The following is a 16,509-nucleotide window of genomic DNA, read 5'->3' on the forward strand; positions in this document are numbered from 1 at the left end:
GAAATATTGAGCTCAGTTAACTTGGACATCCAAGAATAGCACTGCTTTCAGACACAAGTGAACACAGTTCAAGGCTATGGAAAGTGTTGTCAGAGCTCTCTTTATCTTCTGTCTTTGCTTTACCCCTGCTTCCTTTTGTGTATTGGTCTTTGTCTCTCTGGCCACAGAGAAGTTTTCTTCATAGAGATGGAAGCAAAGCAACTGGCCTCTGAAGCATTCCTGTAGCACATAATCCAGAAAGCTGAGTTGTCATGCTAAGATCAAGTGCCCACTCTTTGGGTCAGTTGCGGGGTCAAAGCACCATGGACGATGGTTGGCAAGGCCTGGCTCACATGAGCTTCCTATGGCCAGACAGCAGGGATGGATGTAAACACAGCTGACGAGCAGTCTCACCAAGGACAATATCAGATAGAGGAGGTGCCATCTCTGCCCCAGTGGAAAAAGGAGTGCCAAACAAACAAACGAAAGAATAATCTGTTAGCATGCCTCTATTGGGGTATTTCTGATGCTGTAGTTTTACATCTTTTTGAAACAAATTGTACTCACAGTGAGTCAATAGCCCCTGGTGAGTAAGCAGTTTCTTGGGTAATGGAAGTTAGTGCTCCTTATCATTAATTATAGTGCCTTGATCTGCTTTAGCAGTACAGTAGGAAGAAAAGAAAAGGAAAAAAAAAGCCTGTTTTCTAGTAATCACAAGTCTTTGGGAAGAACCTGAACTTGCAATTGCAGGGGGAAAGTTTTTTTCTCTCTCAGTGCCATGTCTCATTAACAGTAGAGTAAGGGCATTGGGCTGTTGGAAAAATGACAGTAATCATTTTCAGCCTTTTTCCTGAAACAATTGAGGTAATTTTGTCTTTCAGTTCAGGGCCAAAGGCACATAGTATCTATCATAATGTTGCAACTGATCGTGAGAAATTTCCAAGTTACTTCTCCTTTGAAAACTTGGAAACCTTTTTTCAAACTCCAGTTCTACAAGATGTTACCAGTTGTTTCTCCCATGCCCTCCCTGTTGAGGAACGGCCCTCTTTGTGTGTACAGTTCGTAGAGATAGTTGAGTCTTGACCAGTGCAGGGTTAGGAGTGCCAACCTCCACGCAGTTGAAAATCTGCAAATAACTTTTGACACTCCCAAAACTTAACTACCTATAGCCTACCATTGGCCAGAAGCCTTATTACCAATAACATCAACAGTCAATTAACACATATTTTGTGATTCATGTGTCAAATACATGTATCTTAGAATAAGGTAAGCTAGAGAAAAGAAAATGTCATTAAGAGAATAATAAGGGAAAGAAAATGCATTAACAATATTTATTGGAAAAAATCTAAGTATAAGTGTACCTGTGCATTTTAAACCCCTGTTGCTCAGGATTCATCTGTACTGCATTCAGTACTCGCCTCAGGGAGCTTCCCAGTGCATATGAACATTAATGCATCACAATAAGGAAACTGTTCATTCTTGTTATACCCAGAGTTTCTCACACTTAATCATAAAACCTCCCCCCTTTTTTAAATGGAATATCCATAACATCTTGGGGGATTAGTATTCCAAAGAATACATTTTAGCAAAACACTTCTTCAGTATTCTAAATCAGGGGTCCCCGACCCCCAGGCAGCAGACCAGTACCATCTGTGGCCTGTTAGGAAGGAACCAGGCTGCAGAGGGAAGCTCGCCTGAGCTCCACCTCCTGTCTGTCTGCTGCCCCCCTCACCGGCCATGGACAGACCAGTCCCTGGTGCCCAAAAGGTTGAGGACTGCTGCTCTAAATCCTAATATTTTTATAAATTTGCCTGTATAGAGAAGTCATAATTTATTTCAAAGCAAAATAATTTTTTAATAAATTGCTTTGAGATCACTACAGTAGCTTCCAAATCTCTATATCACCATGCTGTTGTTTAAGTAATTACATATTTTAATTTATTTTCAATTGATTTTTTTACCTGTAATATTATTGACGGTAAAATTTTTAAAATAGGAATTATAGATGGTATATGGAAAAGATATTTGCAAAGAGTCATTAATTTTATTTGTGTCTGTGGATGTAAAGAGTAGGGAATGCATATTGAATTTATGGTCCTGCTTTTTTTCATCTTAGGTCATTATTCGTGAATTGGGTGGTATTCCAATTGTTGGAAGAAAAATCAACGATCCCAACTACAGTATTAAAGAGAAGGCTTTAAATGCACTGAGTAACCTGAGTGTAAATGTTGAAAATCAAATCAAGATAAAGGTAAGCTATCTGAAATCACAAATGTGTAAGGTTTTCTATAAATGAAGGAGAAAGTAACAAAAAGATCAGTAATGAAATTTTAATAGACTCTCCTTTATAACTTTATGGCCAAGAATTACCCTGTTTTCCCCAGCTTTATTGAGATATAATTATCATAAAACATTGTGTGAGTGCAAGGTATACAGAGTGGTGATTTGGTACATGTATGTATTTCAAAATGATTACCACCACAGTGTTAGCTAACACCTCTATCATCTCATGTAATTACCTTTTATTTTCCTCCCTATGGTTAGAACGTTTAAAATCTCTTAGCAACTTTCAAGTATACAATACAGTATATAAACTATAGTCGCCCTGCTGTATATTAGATCCCCAGGATCTGTTCATCTTACAAGCAAAAGTGTGTACCCTTTGACCAACATCTTCTCATTTCCCACAACCCCCAGCTCCTGGCAACCACCGTGCTGCTCTGTTTCTATGAATTAAGCTTTATAGATGCTGTATATACATGAGATCCTTTGGTATTTGTCTTTCTCTGTGTGGCTTATTTCACTTAGTATAATGTCCCTAATGTCCATCTACTTTGTTGCAAATGGCAGGATTTCCTTCTCTGTAATGGCTGGATAATATTCCATTGTGTATATCACATCTTCTTTATCCATCTATCAGTGCACATTTAGGTTGTTTCCTTGTCTTAGCTATTGTGAGTAGTGCTGCAGTGAGGTAAAGAGGCAGAGGTAACAGCTATCTCCTTGAGATTGTGATTTGATTTCCTTCAAATAAATACCCAGAAGTGGAATTGCTGTATCATATGGTAGTTCTATGTTTAATTTTTTTTGAAGCATCTCTGTACTGTTTTCTATTGTGGCTGCGCCAGGTTACATTCCCACCAGTAGTGCACAGGGTTCATTTTTCTCCACATCCTCACAAACAGTTGTTAGCTCTTGTCTTTTTGATAATAGCCATTCTAACAGGTACGAGGTGCTATCTCATTGCAGTTTTTATTTGCATTTTCCTGATAAGTAGTGACATTGAGCATCTTTTCATAAACCTGTTGACCATTTATTTGTATTTCCTCTTTGGAAGAATATCAATTCAAGTCTTATGCCCATTTTTTAATGGGGAGAAAAAGGCAGAGGAGGGAGGGGTATTAACCAGCCAATAAGAGGTAAAGCCAAGTGTGGTAAAGGGAGCAGGCCAGAGGCAGATAACATCAGGAGAAAGATACAACAAACTAGGAAGTTATGTTAATTCAACGTTTATTGAGCTCCTGATTTGTGATGCAGAGTTTAGAAATGAACATGATTAACACCTTTAAGACAGCTAGAATCACTCAGAACTATCAGAAATCAAGTTGAATGGAAGTCTGACAACTACGCGACTAAAGAACCCGCATCAATCCAGAAGGGTAGGAGGAGACATGCAATGGGCAGGTCCTCACACCCACTTATGATGGATAAAAATCCAGTAGGAATATCAGGAGCAGGGGTCCCAGCCCAGGGTTCCAGTGCCAGGAAGATAAAGCCCTATAACTTCTGGCAGTAAAAACCAGCAGTGTTTGAGTAGGTTAATAAACTACTGGATTCCCTGGCAGTTCCTTTTAAAGGGTCCATGTTAAACTTACTAAGACACATTCCCTCGGAGCTCCAGCACCACTGGGGTAGCAGCTTGAAAGGCATTAGAGGTTTACAAGGAAGAACTGAAGGGTCTGGCATCAGGGCAAGAGCTGGGAAACAGCTTTCTCCCAGACAGAAAGCTGGGCAGGGGCCATTATGCCTTTTCTGAGCCCTCCCCCAATAGTCACAGAATAGGCAGGCAAGAGTCATATTTGAGACTCCTTCAACCTGGCTTACACTGTTTGCCCTGCCCTGGAGTTTACCTGAGGCTCTACCCCACCCAAGTTACAAGCCCACCCCCAGCCCTCCTGCCTCTGGCTAAGCAGCCCCAGGCCTGGCACTAGCAGCACCCAGCTTTGGATCACATATAGCTCCTCCAGGGAACTTCCAAGCCCAGTACAAGCAGCAACCATCTGCAGATTGCTTTGTAGCTCATGCTGGATAGCCCCGGGCAGAGACAAGTGGTGGCTGACCATGACCTGCACCAACCAAGAAACCCAGTGGACAGCCATAGACCATGTGAGCACCACCACCCTGCCCCTGCATAATTGATCCTCCATGGAGGGTGGAGGTATGTTGGTCAATGTTCACAGTCAGTCCTTACAGCTGACTGGCCTGGGTAATCTCTCCCATAGACCTGCCAACAGCAGTCAAGGCTCAACTATAAGAGGAGGGTGTTCGCAGCCCACACAGAGGGCATACCTCAGGTACCAAGTTTGGATGATAGGGGAGGCTGTGCCACTTAACCCTGCAGGACACACTACCAAGATGGGAAGTCATATCGACTCTACCTAATACACAAACACAGGAGACTGCCACAATAAGGAGACAAAGAAACATGGCCCAGATGAAAGAACAGATGAAACTCCAGAAACAGCTAAACAAAATGGAGAGAAGCAATTTATCAGGTGCAGAGTTCAAAATGCTGGTTATAAGGATGCTCAAGGAATTCAGTGAGTAATTCAACAGCATAAAGAGCCAGGCAGAAATTAAGGATACATTAATGGAAATGAACAATTTACAGGGAATCAATGTAGAGTGGATGAAGCTGAGAATCAAATCAGTGATTTAGAATATAAAAAAGCAAAAACAACCAAGTAGAACAACAAGAAGAAAAAAGAAACCAAAAAAAAAAGATGAGGATAATGTAAGGAGTCTCTGGGACAGCTTGAAGCATACCAACATTCTCATCATAGGGGTGCCAGAAGGAGAAGAGAAAGAGCAAGAAATTGGAATCTATTTGAAAAAATAATGAAAGAAAACTTCCCTAATTTGGTGAAGGAAACAGACATACAAGTCCAGGAAGAACAGAGAGTCCCAAAAAAGATGGACACACAGTTCTACACACCAAGACACATCATGATTAAAATGACAAAGTTTACAGATAAACAGAGAATCTTAAAAGCAGCAAGAGAAAAGCAGTTATTTACCTACAGAGGAGTTCCCATAAGACTGTCAGCTGATTTCTTAAAGGAAACTTTGCAGGCTAGATGGGATTGGCAAGAAATATTCAAAGTCATGAAAAGCAGGCCAAGATTGCTTTACCCAGCAAAGATATCATTTAGAATTGAAGGGCAGATTAAGAGCTTCCTAGAGAAGGAAAACTAAAGGAGCTCGTCATTACCAAACCATTATTATATGAAATGGTAAAGGGACTTATTGAAGAAAAAGATCAAAACTATGATAAATAAAATGGCAGTAACCACATGCCTGTTGACAATTGAATCTAAAAAACTAAATTAGCAAACAAAAACAACAGAGACAGACTCGTGGATATAGAGAGGGTTTTGATGATTACCAGATGGGTTGTGGGATTTAGGGGAATGGGTGAAGAGGTGAGGGGATTAAGAAGTACTAATTGGTAGTCACAGAATAGCCATAAAGTACAATATAGGAAATGGACTAGCCAAAGTACTTACAAGAGTTCTGTCTGGAAAAAGTCTTAGCTATTGTTAGTATAACAAGAACTGTTTGTGTAACATCAATATAACCTGGCAGCCAAGGAGCATGGACTGGAATGCACATGTGTGAACAGTGATGACTTCACTGTACTAGTCAGGATGGTAGACAATGTTGACTGAGCATGTGTAATGTATGGCCATTGCATTCAAAATGACTAAGTAAGTAGGGCAATGAATCTGCATCAAATTTTGCATTAAGCTTGAACATTCTTTCACAGAAACAATTCAGATGATTCAGAAGGCCACAGCTATGGGCTACTGGTGATTGGCAGCTTCATCATGACAACACACCCACTCATGTATCATGTCTCATGCAGAGGTTTTTTGAGAAACATCAAATCACCCAGATGACTCAGTCCCCCTATAGCCCAGATTTGGTGCCCTGTGACTTCTGGATTTTCCCAAAACTAAAATCACCTTTAAAAGGGAAGAGATTTCACACCATCAGTGAGACTCAGGAAAATACAACAGGGCAACTGATGGTGATTGGGAGAATTGTGTGAAGTCCCAAGGTGCCCACTTTGAAGGGGTCTGAGGTGTCATTGTCCTATTTACAATGTTTCTTGTATCTTGTATCTTCTGCAATAAATGTCTCTCTTTTTCATATTACATGGCTGGATACCTTCTGGACAAACCTCTTATGCATGACCCACAGACATGAACAAAGGTGGGGGGATTGCCTGAGGGGAGTGGGGAGTGGTGTGGGAGTAGGGGACAAAAGGGGGAAATTGGGACAACAGTAACAGCATAATCAATAAGATAGTTTTAGGACTTCCGGCAAGATGGAGGAATAGGTGGACACACCGTACCTCCTCACACAACCAAGAATAGAACAACAATAATTTACAGGCATAATTTCACTCAGAACTGTCAGAGGATTTATCTGAATGGAAGTCGGACAGCCAAGAAGTTGAAGTAGACCCGTACATCCAGGCTGGTAGGGAACGACGAGCCAGGCGGGCGCGGGGCTGGAGCGGGTCAGCAGCGCATGGAGGTCGGGGGAAATTTGGTGCAAAATCAGCTCGACAGCCATCTGGGGCGCAAGAACGCAGCAGTGATCCCTGAGTACGCAAGCTGCGGCTGGGGGAACCAGTGGGGCAGTGATTGTGGACCAGGGTAGAGCTCGCGGCCCAGGATCCCAAGCAAGGAAGTGTCTGAGCCCAGGAGAACGGAACTACTGCCATCGTTCCCTCTTGTCCCCGCTCCTGCTCCTGCCCCCACCCCCACATATAACGTCACAATCTAGCGACTGGGGTGCCCAGCCCCGGTGAACACCTAAGGCTCCACCCCCCACCGTAACAAGAGCGACCAGACCGGAAAAGAAAAAATAATAATAATAATAGGAGAGACAGGGAAAGACATAAGACATGTTTCCAGCAGAACAGATCAGTCCCCCAGGACTCATCCTTTTGAGCAACCAAGAAATAGCCAATCTATCAGATGCACAGTTCAAAACACTGGTGATCAGAAAGCTCACAGAATTGGTTGACTTTGGGCGCAATTTAGATGAAAGGATGCAGGTTACCATAAAAGAGATGCAGGAAGATACGCGGAGGAGAGCCAATAGTGAAAGGAAGGAATCTGAGTCTCAAAACAATACAGTGGACCAGAAGGAAGATCGAATCAACCAAGCATGAAAGCATGATGAAATAAGAATTCAAAAAATCGAGGAAAAGCTTAAGACCATTGAGGACACCTTTAAACGTTCCAGCATCCAAATTATAGGGGTACCAGAAGGGGAGGAGCAACAAGTGGAAAAGTTATTTGAACAAATAATAAAGGAGAACTTCCCCAATCTGGCAAAGGGAACAGTCTTCCAAGAAATCCAAAAAGCTCAGAGAGCCCCAAAGAAGTTGGACCCAAGAAGAAACACACCAAGGCACATCATAATTAGATTAGCCAAGGTAAAAACGAAGGAGAGAATCCTAGAAGCAGCAAGAGATAAGGGGACAGTCACCTACAAAGGAGTTCCCATCAGACTCTCAGCTGATTTCTCAAAAGAGACCTTGCAAGAAGGGGCTGGAAAGAAATATTCCAAGTCATGAAAGACAAGGACCTACATCCCAGATTGCTCTATCCAGCAAAGCTCTCATTTAGAATGGAAGGGAAGACAAAGTGCTTTTCAGATAAGGTCAAATTAAAGGAGTTCATCATCACCAAGCCCTTATTTTATGAAATGCTAAAGGGACTTATCTAAGAAAAGAAGATAAAGAAAAGACATGTATAGTAAAAGGACAGCAAACTCACAAATATTAACAACCACACCTAAAGCAAAACCAATAGAAACTAAGTAAACAATTAGAACAGGAACAGAACCACAGAAATGGAGGGCACATGGAGGGTTAGCAGCAGGGGGGTGGGAGGAGGAGAGAGGGGGAAAAGGTATAGAGAATAAGTAGCACAGATTGTAGGTTGAAAATAGATAGGGGGAGGGCAAGAATAGTATGGGAAATGTAGAAACTAAAGAACTCATAAGTATGACACATGGACATGAACTAAAGCGGGGGAACGTGGGTGGGAGAGGGGGTACAGGGTGGAGGGGAGTGAAGGGGGAAATGGGACAACTGTAATAGCATAATCAAAATATACTAAAAAAATAAGATAGTTTTAAAAAATAAATTAAAATGTGGGAAAAACAAGGAGGGATAAGGCAAGCTCATAAATGATTGTTTAAGACAGAACATGATGAAGTACATTAAGGAAAAATATAAGGAAAAACATTGTTGAGTACATAGGAAGGGAAGAGTTCATCCAAGAGTTTCTGTAAAAGATGGAATACAACCTGGCTCTTAAGGTCTAAGCTTTCTACAGGTAGTGTTGGGGGGCGGGGGGAATTACAAGAGAAAAGACAAAGGTAAGTTGGGCATGTGTCCAATAATAACTGATCTGGCCCATTTGATAATCTTGTTGCTAAATTGAAATGGTGAAAGATTCAGAGATAATAGGGATATAAATGCCCAACACATTTTTGGAAATGCTTTGAAAGATATCATCATCTTACAAAAAAAAGATTTCTAAAAAACTAAGAAGCCCTGGCTGGTGTGGCTCAGTGGATTGAGTGCTGGCCTGAGAACCAAAAGGTTTCCTGGTTCAATTCCCAGTCAGGGCACATGCCTGAGTTTCAGGCCATGTTCCTGGTTGGAAGTGTATGAGAGGCAACCAATCATGTTTTTCTTCCTCTCTCTCTCCCTTCCCCTCTCTCAAAAAATAAATTTAAAATTTTTTTTAAAGAACTAAGGAAATGCCTTTTTTTCCCCTAAAGATGATGTATAATGAAATTGTGACCTAAGAGCTAATTGACTTGTAAACATTATTTAGATCTCAAAACCAGATTAAAAACTTTATATTTGCTTTAGTACTATTACTTTAGTTCTGTGGTAACATATATACATCTGGATGATTTTAAAAGTTCATACTGGTTTATGGGACAATTTGTAACTCCTCAGCAATTTATATTAGGAATTTTCCTACCAGTTGGAACTTCAGATAGAGTTCAGATTTAGTTGAGTACCAGTTACCTGCAAGACGATTTTTTCCAAGGTAGAACAATCATGGCCAGATGGAAAATAGAGTTCAGAAAACTACATCACACTGAGTTTAGTTCTATCATGTGTAAAATAGAGGAGTACTGCTAGTATTGCATTACTTTTTGCCAGTGGTGGTTAACAATAATGTGATGGAGTAGGTCATACATGTACCCTAGGTATATATGTACCTTGGACCAAATACAGTTTTGCTTCTGCTTATTTATGATAGGACTAGTTCTAAAGCAAAATTCTATTTTACTTGTCTCTCCCATTTTTTCTAACTTGATGTATCTCCCAATAGTCTACTGTTATGGTACTTATCATGGTACAGAGTGACTTCACACATGTTCCTCCTTCATTCTGGTGTGCTCAGAGCAGTTGACACAGAAAGGTAGACTGAGTTGGGAGGCCCCTAACAAGTGAGAGGCCACTGGTATTGAGAACATGGCCTCTGGAATTGGACATTGCTCCCACACCGTCCCACTTATACTTGGGCAAGGGATGAAAGTACCTGGAAGACTTTAAAGTCCTTTTCTGTAAAATGTTCATAATACCCACGTCATTAGAGTTGTTTACCGATTAAAGTGAGGTGTAATTGTAAAATGCTCAGCTCAGTTCCTGGCACTAACAAAGGCAGCTTTAAAAACAGTAAGTCTCCAAACTCAGATTTGGAAAGAAATGTTTTCCTGCCCTGGTTGGGTGGCTCGGTTGGAGCATCTTCACACACACCAAAAGATTGCAGGTTCGAGTCTCAGGCAGGGCATGTACCTAGGTTGCGGGTTCAGTCCCTGGATGGGGCTTGTACAGGAGGTAACAGATCAGTGTTTCTCTCTCATACTGATGTTTCTCTCTCCCTCTCTCTCTAAAATCAATAAACATATCCTTGGGTGTGAATTTAAAAAAAAAAGAAAAGAAAAAAAAGAAATGTCTTCTTTTCTGAGGAGCCAGTCTCTTCCTGAACAGTCACCCTATTCTACTGTGCAGAAAAGTTACTGTTCAATTGAAAAACTTTGGAGATTCTAAGATGCTCACTTTTTTCCCCCACGTCCAGGTATACGTCAGTCAAGTCTGTGAGGATGTCCTCTCTGGTCCCCTGAACTCCCCCGTGCAGCTGGCGGGGCTGAGATTGTTGACAAACATGACAGTTACCAATGACCACCAGCACCTGCTTAGCCATTACATCACAGACCTGTTCCAAGTGTTGCTTGCAGGAAATGGAAGCACCAAGGTACGAAGGAAGTGGTTATTACTTGAAGGACAAAGGGCTGTTGCATCAAGCTTATAAGCCTGGGATTGAATTTACAACTCCCACAGAAAAGAAAGTTTAGTTAAAGTTTATTAAAAACCCTTACATAGGCCCAAGAAGGTAAATTATTTTTATCCCCTAATACTGAATTTCAAAATTAACTTGTGAAAATAACGTTTCGCTTATTTTTTTTGTTATTTATTTGGCTTTCTGTACATCAGTTTACCTTTTACTGAAAAGCTGGCTTCTCACCCCCAAGGAGTCTGAGTGATAGTGCTGGTTGATTGGAGTTTTGCTTACCTTGCAGTTAACAAAACATTGTTTTGATTCAGCCATTATTGGTTGAAAAATCTAAAACTACTCTTAAGTTCTAGTAATGGATGTCTCATTGCTTCACTTTGCCCTGTTATGTAGACGTAGGAGGCAATAGCTTGAACTGAATTAAGCAGGATGTCAGGAGACACCCTGTGAAAGTTACTTGAGTAACCCCCTCATATTAATGTGCATTCTTATCAAGTGCCATTTTTCAAGAAATAGTGTAAAACCAGAATGTAAACTAATCGAAGTTTCTGATTATTTGGGTTGATCCATTAGTGTTTTACTATATTGGCCTCTCTTTTCTGGCACAGTTGACCAAAAAATGCAAAAGTATTTGGAAAAAACAAATGTGAAGCCAGACTCCAAATACTCAACGTCACTGAAGTTATCAAATTGTGGTTACAGTAGAGCCTCATTATAGTCCTTTTAAAATTTGTTCTGAGGTGTTTTTATATGGGCTTTCCATATTTCCAATAGTCAGACTTATTTGGATATGCCCAAAGGCATTAAAAACTCATATAATAATCATATTAGTAATATTTTAACAATATTACACCATCCATAGGAATTTCCAAAATGCATGCACCTATCACCATCTCTGTCCAGGAGACCAAGGAAACTCCCAGCTCCTGGGGGCCCATGGAAACTCCCTTCCCTCTCCCCCATGGCGTTGCAGCTGTAGGAAAAATTTCTCCTCTGCATCTCTCTGCAGCTGCCTTACCCAAAACCTCAGAGGAACACTGCGTTCAGAGCCAGACAGTCTGGCCTTGTGGCTGTAGAGCTATGCCAGACTTGGTCTATGTTTTAATATATTTTATGACTTTTTAAAAGGTGACTCACACTACAATAGTATGTTCTATTTCTGTTTTGTTTTTCCATTACCATTGCCTAGAACAATATTTCTGGGATAGAAATTTTGCTTTTTTTGGTCTTTCTGGGAATCTAACCACCAATTATAACATTGTTTCTCCATTAAAAAAATGAATTTAAAGTTCCAGCTTACATTTTTTTAGAGAGAGGGGAAGAGAGGAAGAGAAACATCAATCGGTAGCCTCCTGCATGCCCCCAGTTGGGGACCTGGCCCACAACCCAGACATGTGCCCTGATTGGCGATTGAACCTGCAACCTTTTGGTTTGCGGGCCAGCACTCAGTCCACTGAGCCACATCAGCCAGGGCTGAACTCTTTGATATTAATCCATTTGTAAGTGGGAAAATGTATCCATTTTATATATTTTCTTTTTAAAAATATATATTTTATTGATTATGCTATTACAGTTGTCCCATTCCCCCCTTCAATCCCCTCCACCCTGCTCACCCTCTCCCACCCACATTCCCCCCCTTTAGTTCATGTCCATGTGTCATAATTTCTTTAGCTTCTACTATTCTTGCCCTCCCCCATCTATTTTCTACCTACCATCTATGCTACTTAACTCTGTACCTTTTCCTCCTCTCTCCTCTTCCCACTCCCCTGTTGATAACCCTCCATGTGATCTCCATTTCTGTGGTTCTGTTCGCATTCTAGTTGTGTGCTAAGTTTCTTACTGTTTTTGTTTTACGTGTGGTTGTTAATAATTGTGAATTTACCGTCATTTTACTATACATGTTTTTTTAATCTTAGATAAGTCCCTTTAACATTTCATAAAATAAAGGCTTGGTGATGATGAACTCCTTTAACTAGACCTTATCTGAGAAGCACTTTATCTGCCCTTCCATTCTAAATGAAAGCTTTGCTGGATAGAGCAATCTTGGATATAGGTCCTTGCCCTTCATGACTTGGAATACTTCTTTCCAGCCCCTTCTTGCCTGCAAGGTCTCCCTTGAGAAATCAGCTGACAGTCTGATGGGAAGTCCTTTGTAGGTTACTGTCCCCTTATCTCTTGCTGCTTCTAGGATTCTGTCCTTCATTTTTACCTTGGCTGATCTAATTATGATGTGCCTTGGTGTGTTCCTCCTTGGGTCCAACTTCGTTGGGACTCTCTGAGCTTCCTGGATTTCTTGGAAGTCTATTTCCTTTGCCAGATTGAGGAAGTTCTCCTTTATTATTTGTTCAGATAACTTTTCTGCTTTTTGCTCTTCCTCTTCTCCTTCTAGTACCCCTGTAATTCGGATGTTGGAACGTTTAAAGATGTCCTGGAGGTTCCTAAGCTTCTCCTCATTTTTTTTAATTCTTGTTTCTCCATTCTTTTCTGTTTGGTTGTTTCTTTCTTCCTTCTGGTCCACTCTATTGTTTTGAGTCCCAGTTTTCTTTCCATCACTATTAGTTCCCTGTGCATTTTCCTTCATTTCTCTTATCATAGCCTTCATTTGTTCATCTAATTTGCAACCAAAATCAACCAATTCTGTGAGCATCCTGATCACCAGTGCTTTGAACTGTGCATGTGATAGGCTGGCTATCTCTTGGTTGCTTAAAAATATTGGCTCTGAGGCTTTGATTTGTACTACCATTGGAACCTTTTTTTTTGGGGGGGGGTTCTGGTTGCACCTGTTATGTATGAGGAGCAGAGCCCTGGGTGTTCTCCGGGGCAGGGCAATTCAGTTATTGGGGGCGGGGTCAGAGGAAATAATGGCCCTTGCTCCTCCATCGGATTTCAGTCCCTTCCGCCACTGCCCCCAAGGGAACTGGGATTTTCTGGTGCTAATTTCCATGTGGGTGGGCTTGTGCACATTCTAGGACCCTGTGGGTCTCTCCAACCCACTCTCCTGTGAGGCTGGCAGTCTCTCCCTGCACCTCAACACCCACAGGTGTTTTCAGTCAGTGTCCCAAGGCTCTATTTTCTGGTGGTGGGACCCTGGGTTGCTCGGTCTGTCTCACTGCTCAATTTCTCCTGGTTTATCTGTGCTCGAATGTGGCCCAGACAGCCAGGTGCATTGCATGCAGTGCCTCACTTCACAGTTGCTGCCTCACTGGGTCTGCCAGCTGCCTGTGTGCTCGGATGCATTACTCGAGTTGCTTTTTGTGCCACAACCCCTCTCTGCCCAGCTGCCCGACGCCGCCTCTCCTATTGGTCTAGATGAATGTTTATATTTTAACTCCTTGGTTGTCTGACTTCCATATAGTTCAATTTTCTGTCAGATCTGGTTGTTATCTTGGTTCTAAATTGTTGCTAACCTTAGTTTGGTTGTGGGAGGAGGCACAGTGTATCTACTATGCCTCCATCTTGGCCGGAAGTGGCCCCATTTTATATATTTTCATAGTAAATAACCACCAAAATGACTTTCTATAAATGTTTTTAATCCTCACCCAAGAATATATATTCTCTCCCTCATTTTTACCTTGGCTAATGTAATTGTGATGTGTGTTGGTGTGTTCCTTGGTGTGTATTAAAACTAATATCTTTAATTGAGTTCAGAGAGAGAGAAACATTAATGTGTGAGAGAAACATCCATCAGGTGCTTCCTATACATGCCCCAACAGGGACTGAACTCGCAACCTAGGTATGTGCCCTGACTAGGAATCTAACCTTCAACCTTTTGGTGCATGGGATGAAGGTCCAGCCAACAGAGCTACCCGGCCAGGGCTTAAATCTTATTTTTAATAAGTGATCTCACTCTACTGTAATTACCTTTCAGGTACAACACTGATTCATAACTAAATAAAATAGCGGAAGGTTAGTGTAAATTAACTGTGTGTGCTACATCTACTGTGAGAGCAAAGAAAACTAACGGCTTAAAAGAAGTGTCCCAGAGTCACCACAAGATGGCACATGTGATAAGAGACAGAGACTTCATATGGTTTCAGACCAAAATACCTATGTTTAATCTGTAGTTGTACTCTAACCTTATGGTTGATTGGTTTTCATGTTTAACTCTCTTCTACAGAACATGACAACATGGGATTTTAGTTCAGTCACTATATAGCTACTGCTGTTGCTCTTCCCTGGTTATAAACCTGCCCTCGTTGACCACTTGTATGCCGGTTAGATTGTTTTGACTTCATCCAGGCTTATTTCATGTGTTGGGACTGTCCTGTTTTAGAACTCTTGTCCCCATTTTCTTCATCAAAACTTCATTGACATTGGAGACAAGTGTTTACTCCCAACACTTATTTTTAGTGTTGCTGGCAGCCAGTCAGGCCAGACCAGATCTCCAGGGAGTGCACTAAAGAAAGGTCAGAAGTCATCTTTACTCTTTTATGCCAGGAGGCTGTGATTTCATGAAGGATGTTTGTTGGAAAAACATGTCTGCCTGTGCAAGAAACTGTTTCCTGTGGTTCTCATTTTGGGGAGTGCAATGGGCAAATAGGGTGGTGGCTTTTATTTTGACCTCATTCCCTTTGCACTGTTTGAAATGTACTATGATCATTTATTAATTATATTAAACATTTTAATATAAGTGTAATGTCAATATTTCATGCAGTTTTCCACAAGAAAGAAATTTTAATAGTTGACAAAATTTAGCAAAGCCATATATATTCTGCTGTAGTAACAAATTAGTATGTACAACATGATCAAAGGAGTATATGATTATACAGGATAGGTACATAAAGACCAGAGGAAAAATACCAAAACTTATAGTGATCATTTCTGATCATGGAAATATGAATTCCCTTTTCCTTTGTGTTTTGCTCTTTGTTTGTTTGTTTCTTTTAATATTCCCTGGTAAGCACATAACGCCTTTGTAATCAAAGGAAGATATATAAACTCCACATCCAGGCTCCTTCTCAGGGCTAGTAGAGAGCACAGTTGTCACCATTCCCTGACTTCAGAAGCCCCTCCCTGCTCCTCACTGTAATTTCAAGTATCTTGTAGGAACTAGTTTCACAGGACCTTTGTCTTTAAAGTAGGAATTCTATTTGAATTTATTACTAAGTTTTCAGTTATAAGTGATAAGAATGCTGATATTTTAGCTACTTGGCTATAGGTTAACATTTGTTTGCTGATTATTTCTATCACTACCTATTTAAAATGATTTTTAAAACATTTTTCACATAAAGAAGGTGAGGTCAAAGACTCATTGTAACCTAGTAAGAAGAAAAAGGCCATATTGTTATTTAATCTCAGTAACCAAACTGTTTTAAAATTTTCATACTTTAAATAGAAATAAACTGAGCTTCAAAAGAGGCCTTTTTTGTTCTAAAGATCATATTTCACCTATCAGTAATCATAATAAAGTTCATTTTTGTAACACATGTTAAGCCTACCATGTGTTAGGTATGCATGTGGGTGGGGGTGGATAGAGAAGACATTCACAATATTCTCCCAATCTCCCTAACAATGTAATTGGAAATACAAGCTTTAACTAACACTGCTGCTGTGTCTTAAGTGCTCTGAAACCAGTGCCATGTGTTGGGAGTGAGCAAGCCCAGGAGCCCTTTCACACTAAGATGGATGGAGAAGCCTCCATGGAGTAAGAGAATTTGAGCCAGACCTTGAGGCACAGGCAGTATATTAAAATGTGACATGGTGAGAGGACAGGGAGAAGAAAATTCATGCCAGCTGGGTCTGAAACAAACCAATATTATTCTTATTTCAGGTTCAAGTTTTGAAACTGCTGTTGAATTTGTCTGAAAATCCAGCCATGACAGAAGGACTACTTGGTGCCCAAGTAAATAGCTTACAAATTTATTTTGTAAATATACAAATATGTAGATTTACCCCTTCTAAAATGTTA

General features: G+C 40.8%; 1 protein-coding gene across 2 annotated transcripts in view; it reads left to right on the forward strand.

Annotated features, from left to right (window-relative positions):
* The window catches only part of ARMC10 (armadillo repeat containing 10), a 30,555-nt gene that overhangs the window by 12,429 nt on the left and 1,617 nt on the right, over nt 1–16,509 (forward strand). Inside the window, exons 3-5 of one of the 2 annotated variants that reach the window (XM_028525418.2) lie at nt 2,096–2,230; nt 10,386–10,562; nt 16,372–16,443. In XM_028525418.2, the coding sequence (XP_028381219.1) occupies nt 2,096–2,230; nt 10,386–10,562; nt 16,372–16,443 (384 nt within the window). The remainder of the gene's footprint in view (nt 1–2,095; nt 2,231–10,385; nt 10,563–16,371; nt 16,444–16,509) is intronic. The other variant, XM_036010725.1, reaches the window with a different exon arrangement.

This window comes from Phyllostomus discolor, chromosome 10 (assembly GCF_004126475.2).
Source record: "Phyllostomus discolor isolate MPI-MPIP mPhyDis1 chromosome 10, mPhyDis1.pri.v3, whole genome shotgun sequence".
Taxonomy (NCBI): domain Eukaryota; kingdom Metazoa; phylum Chordata; class Mammalia; order Chiroptera; family Phyllostomidae; genus Phyllostomus; species Phyllostomus discolor.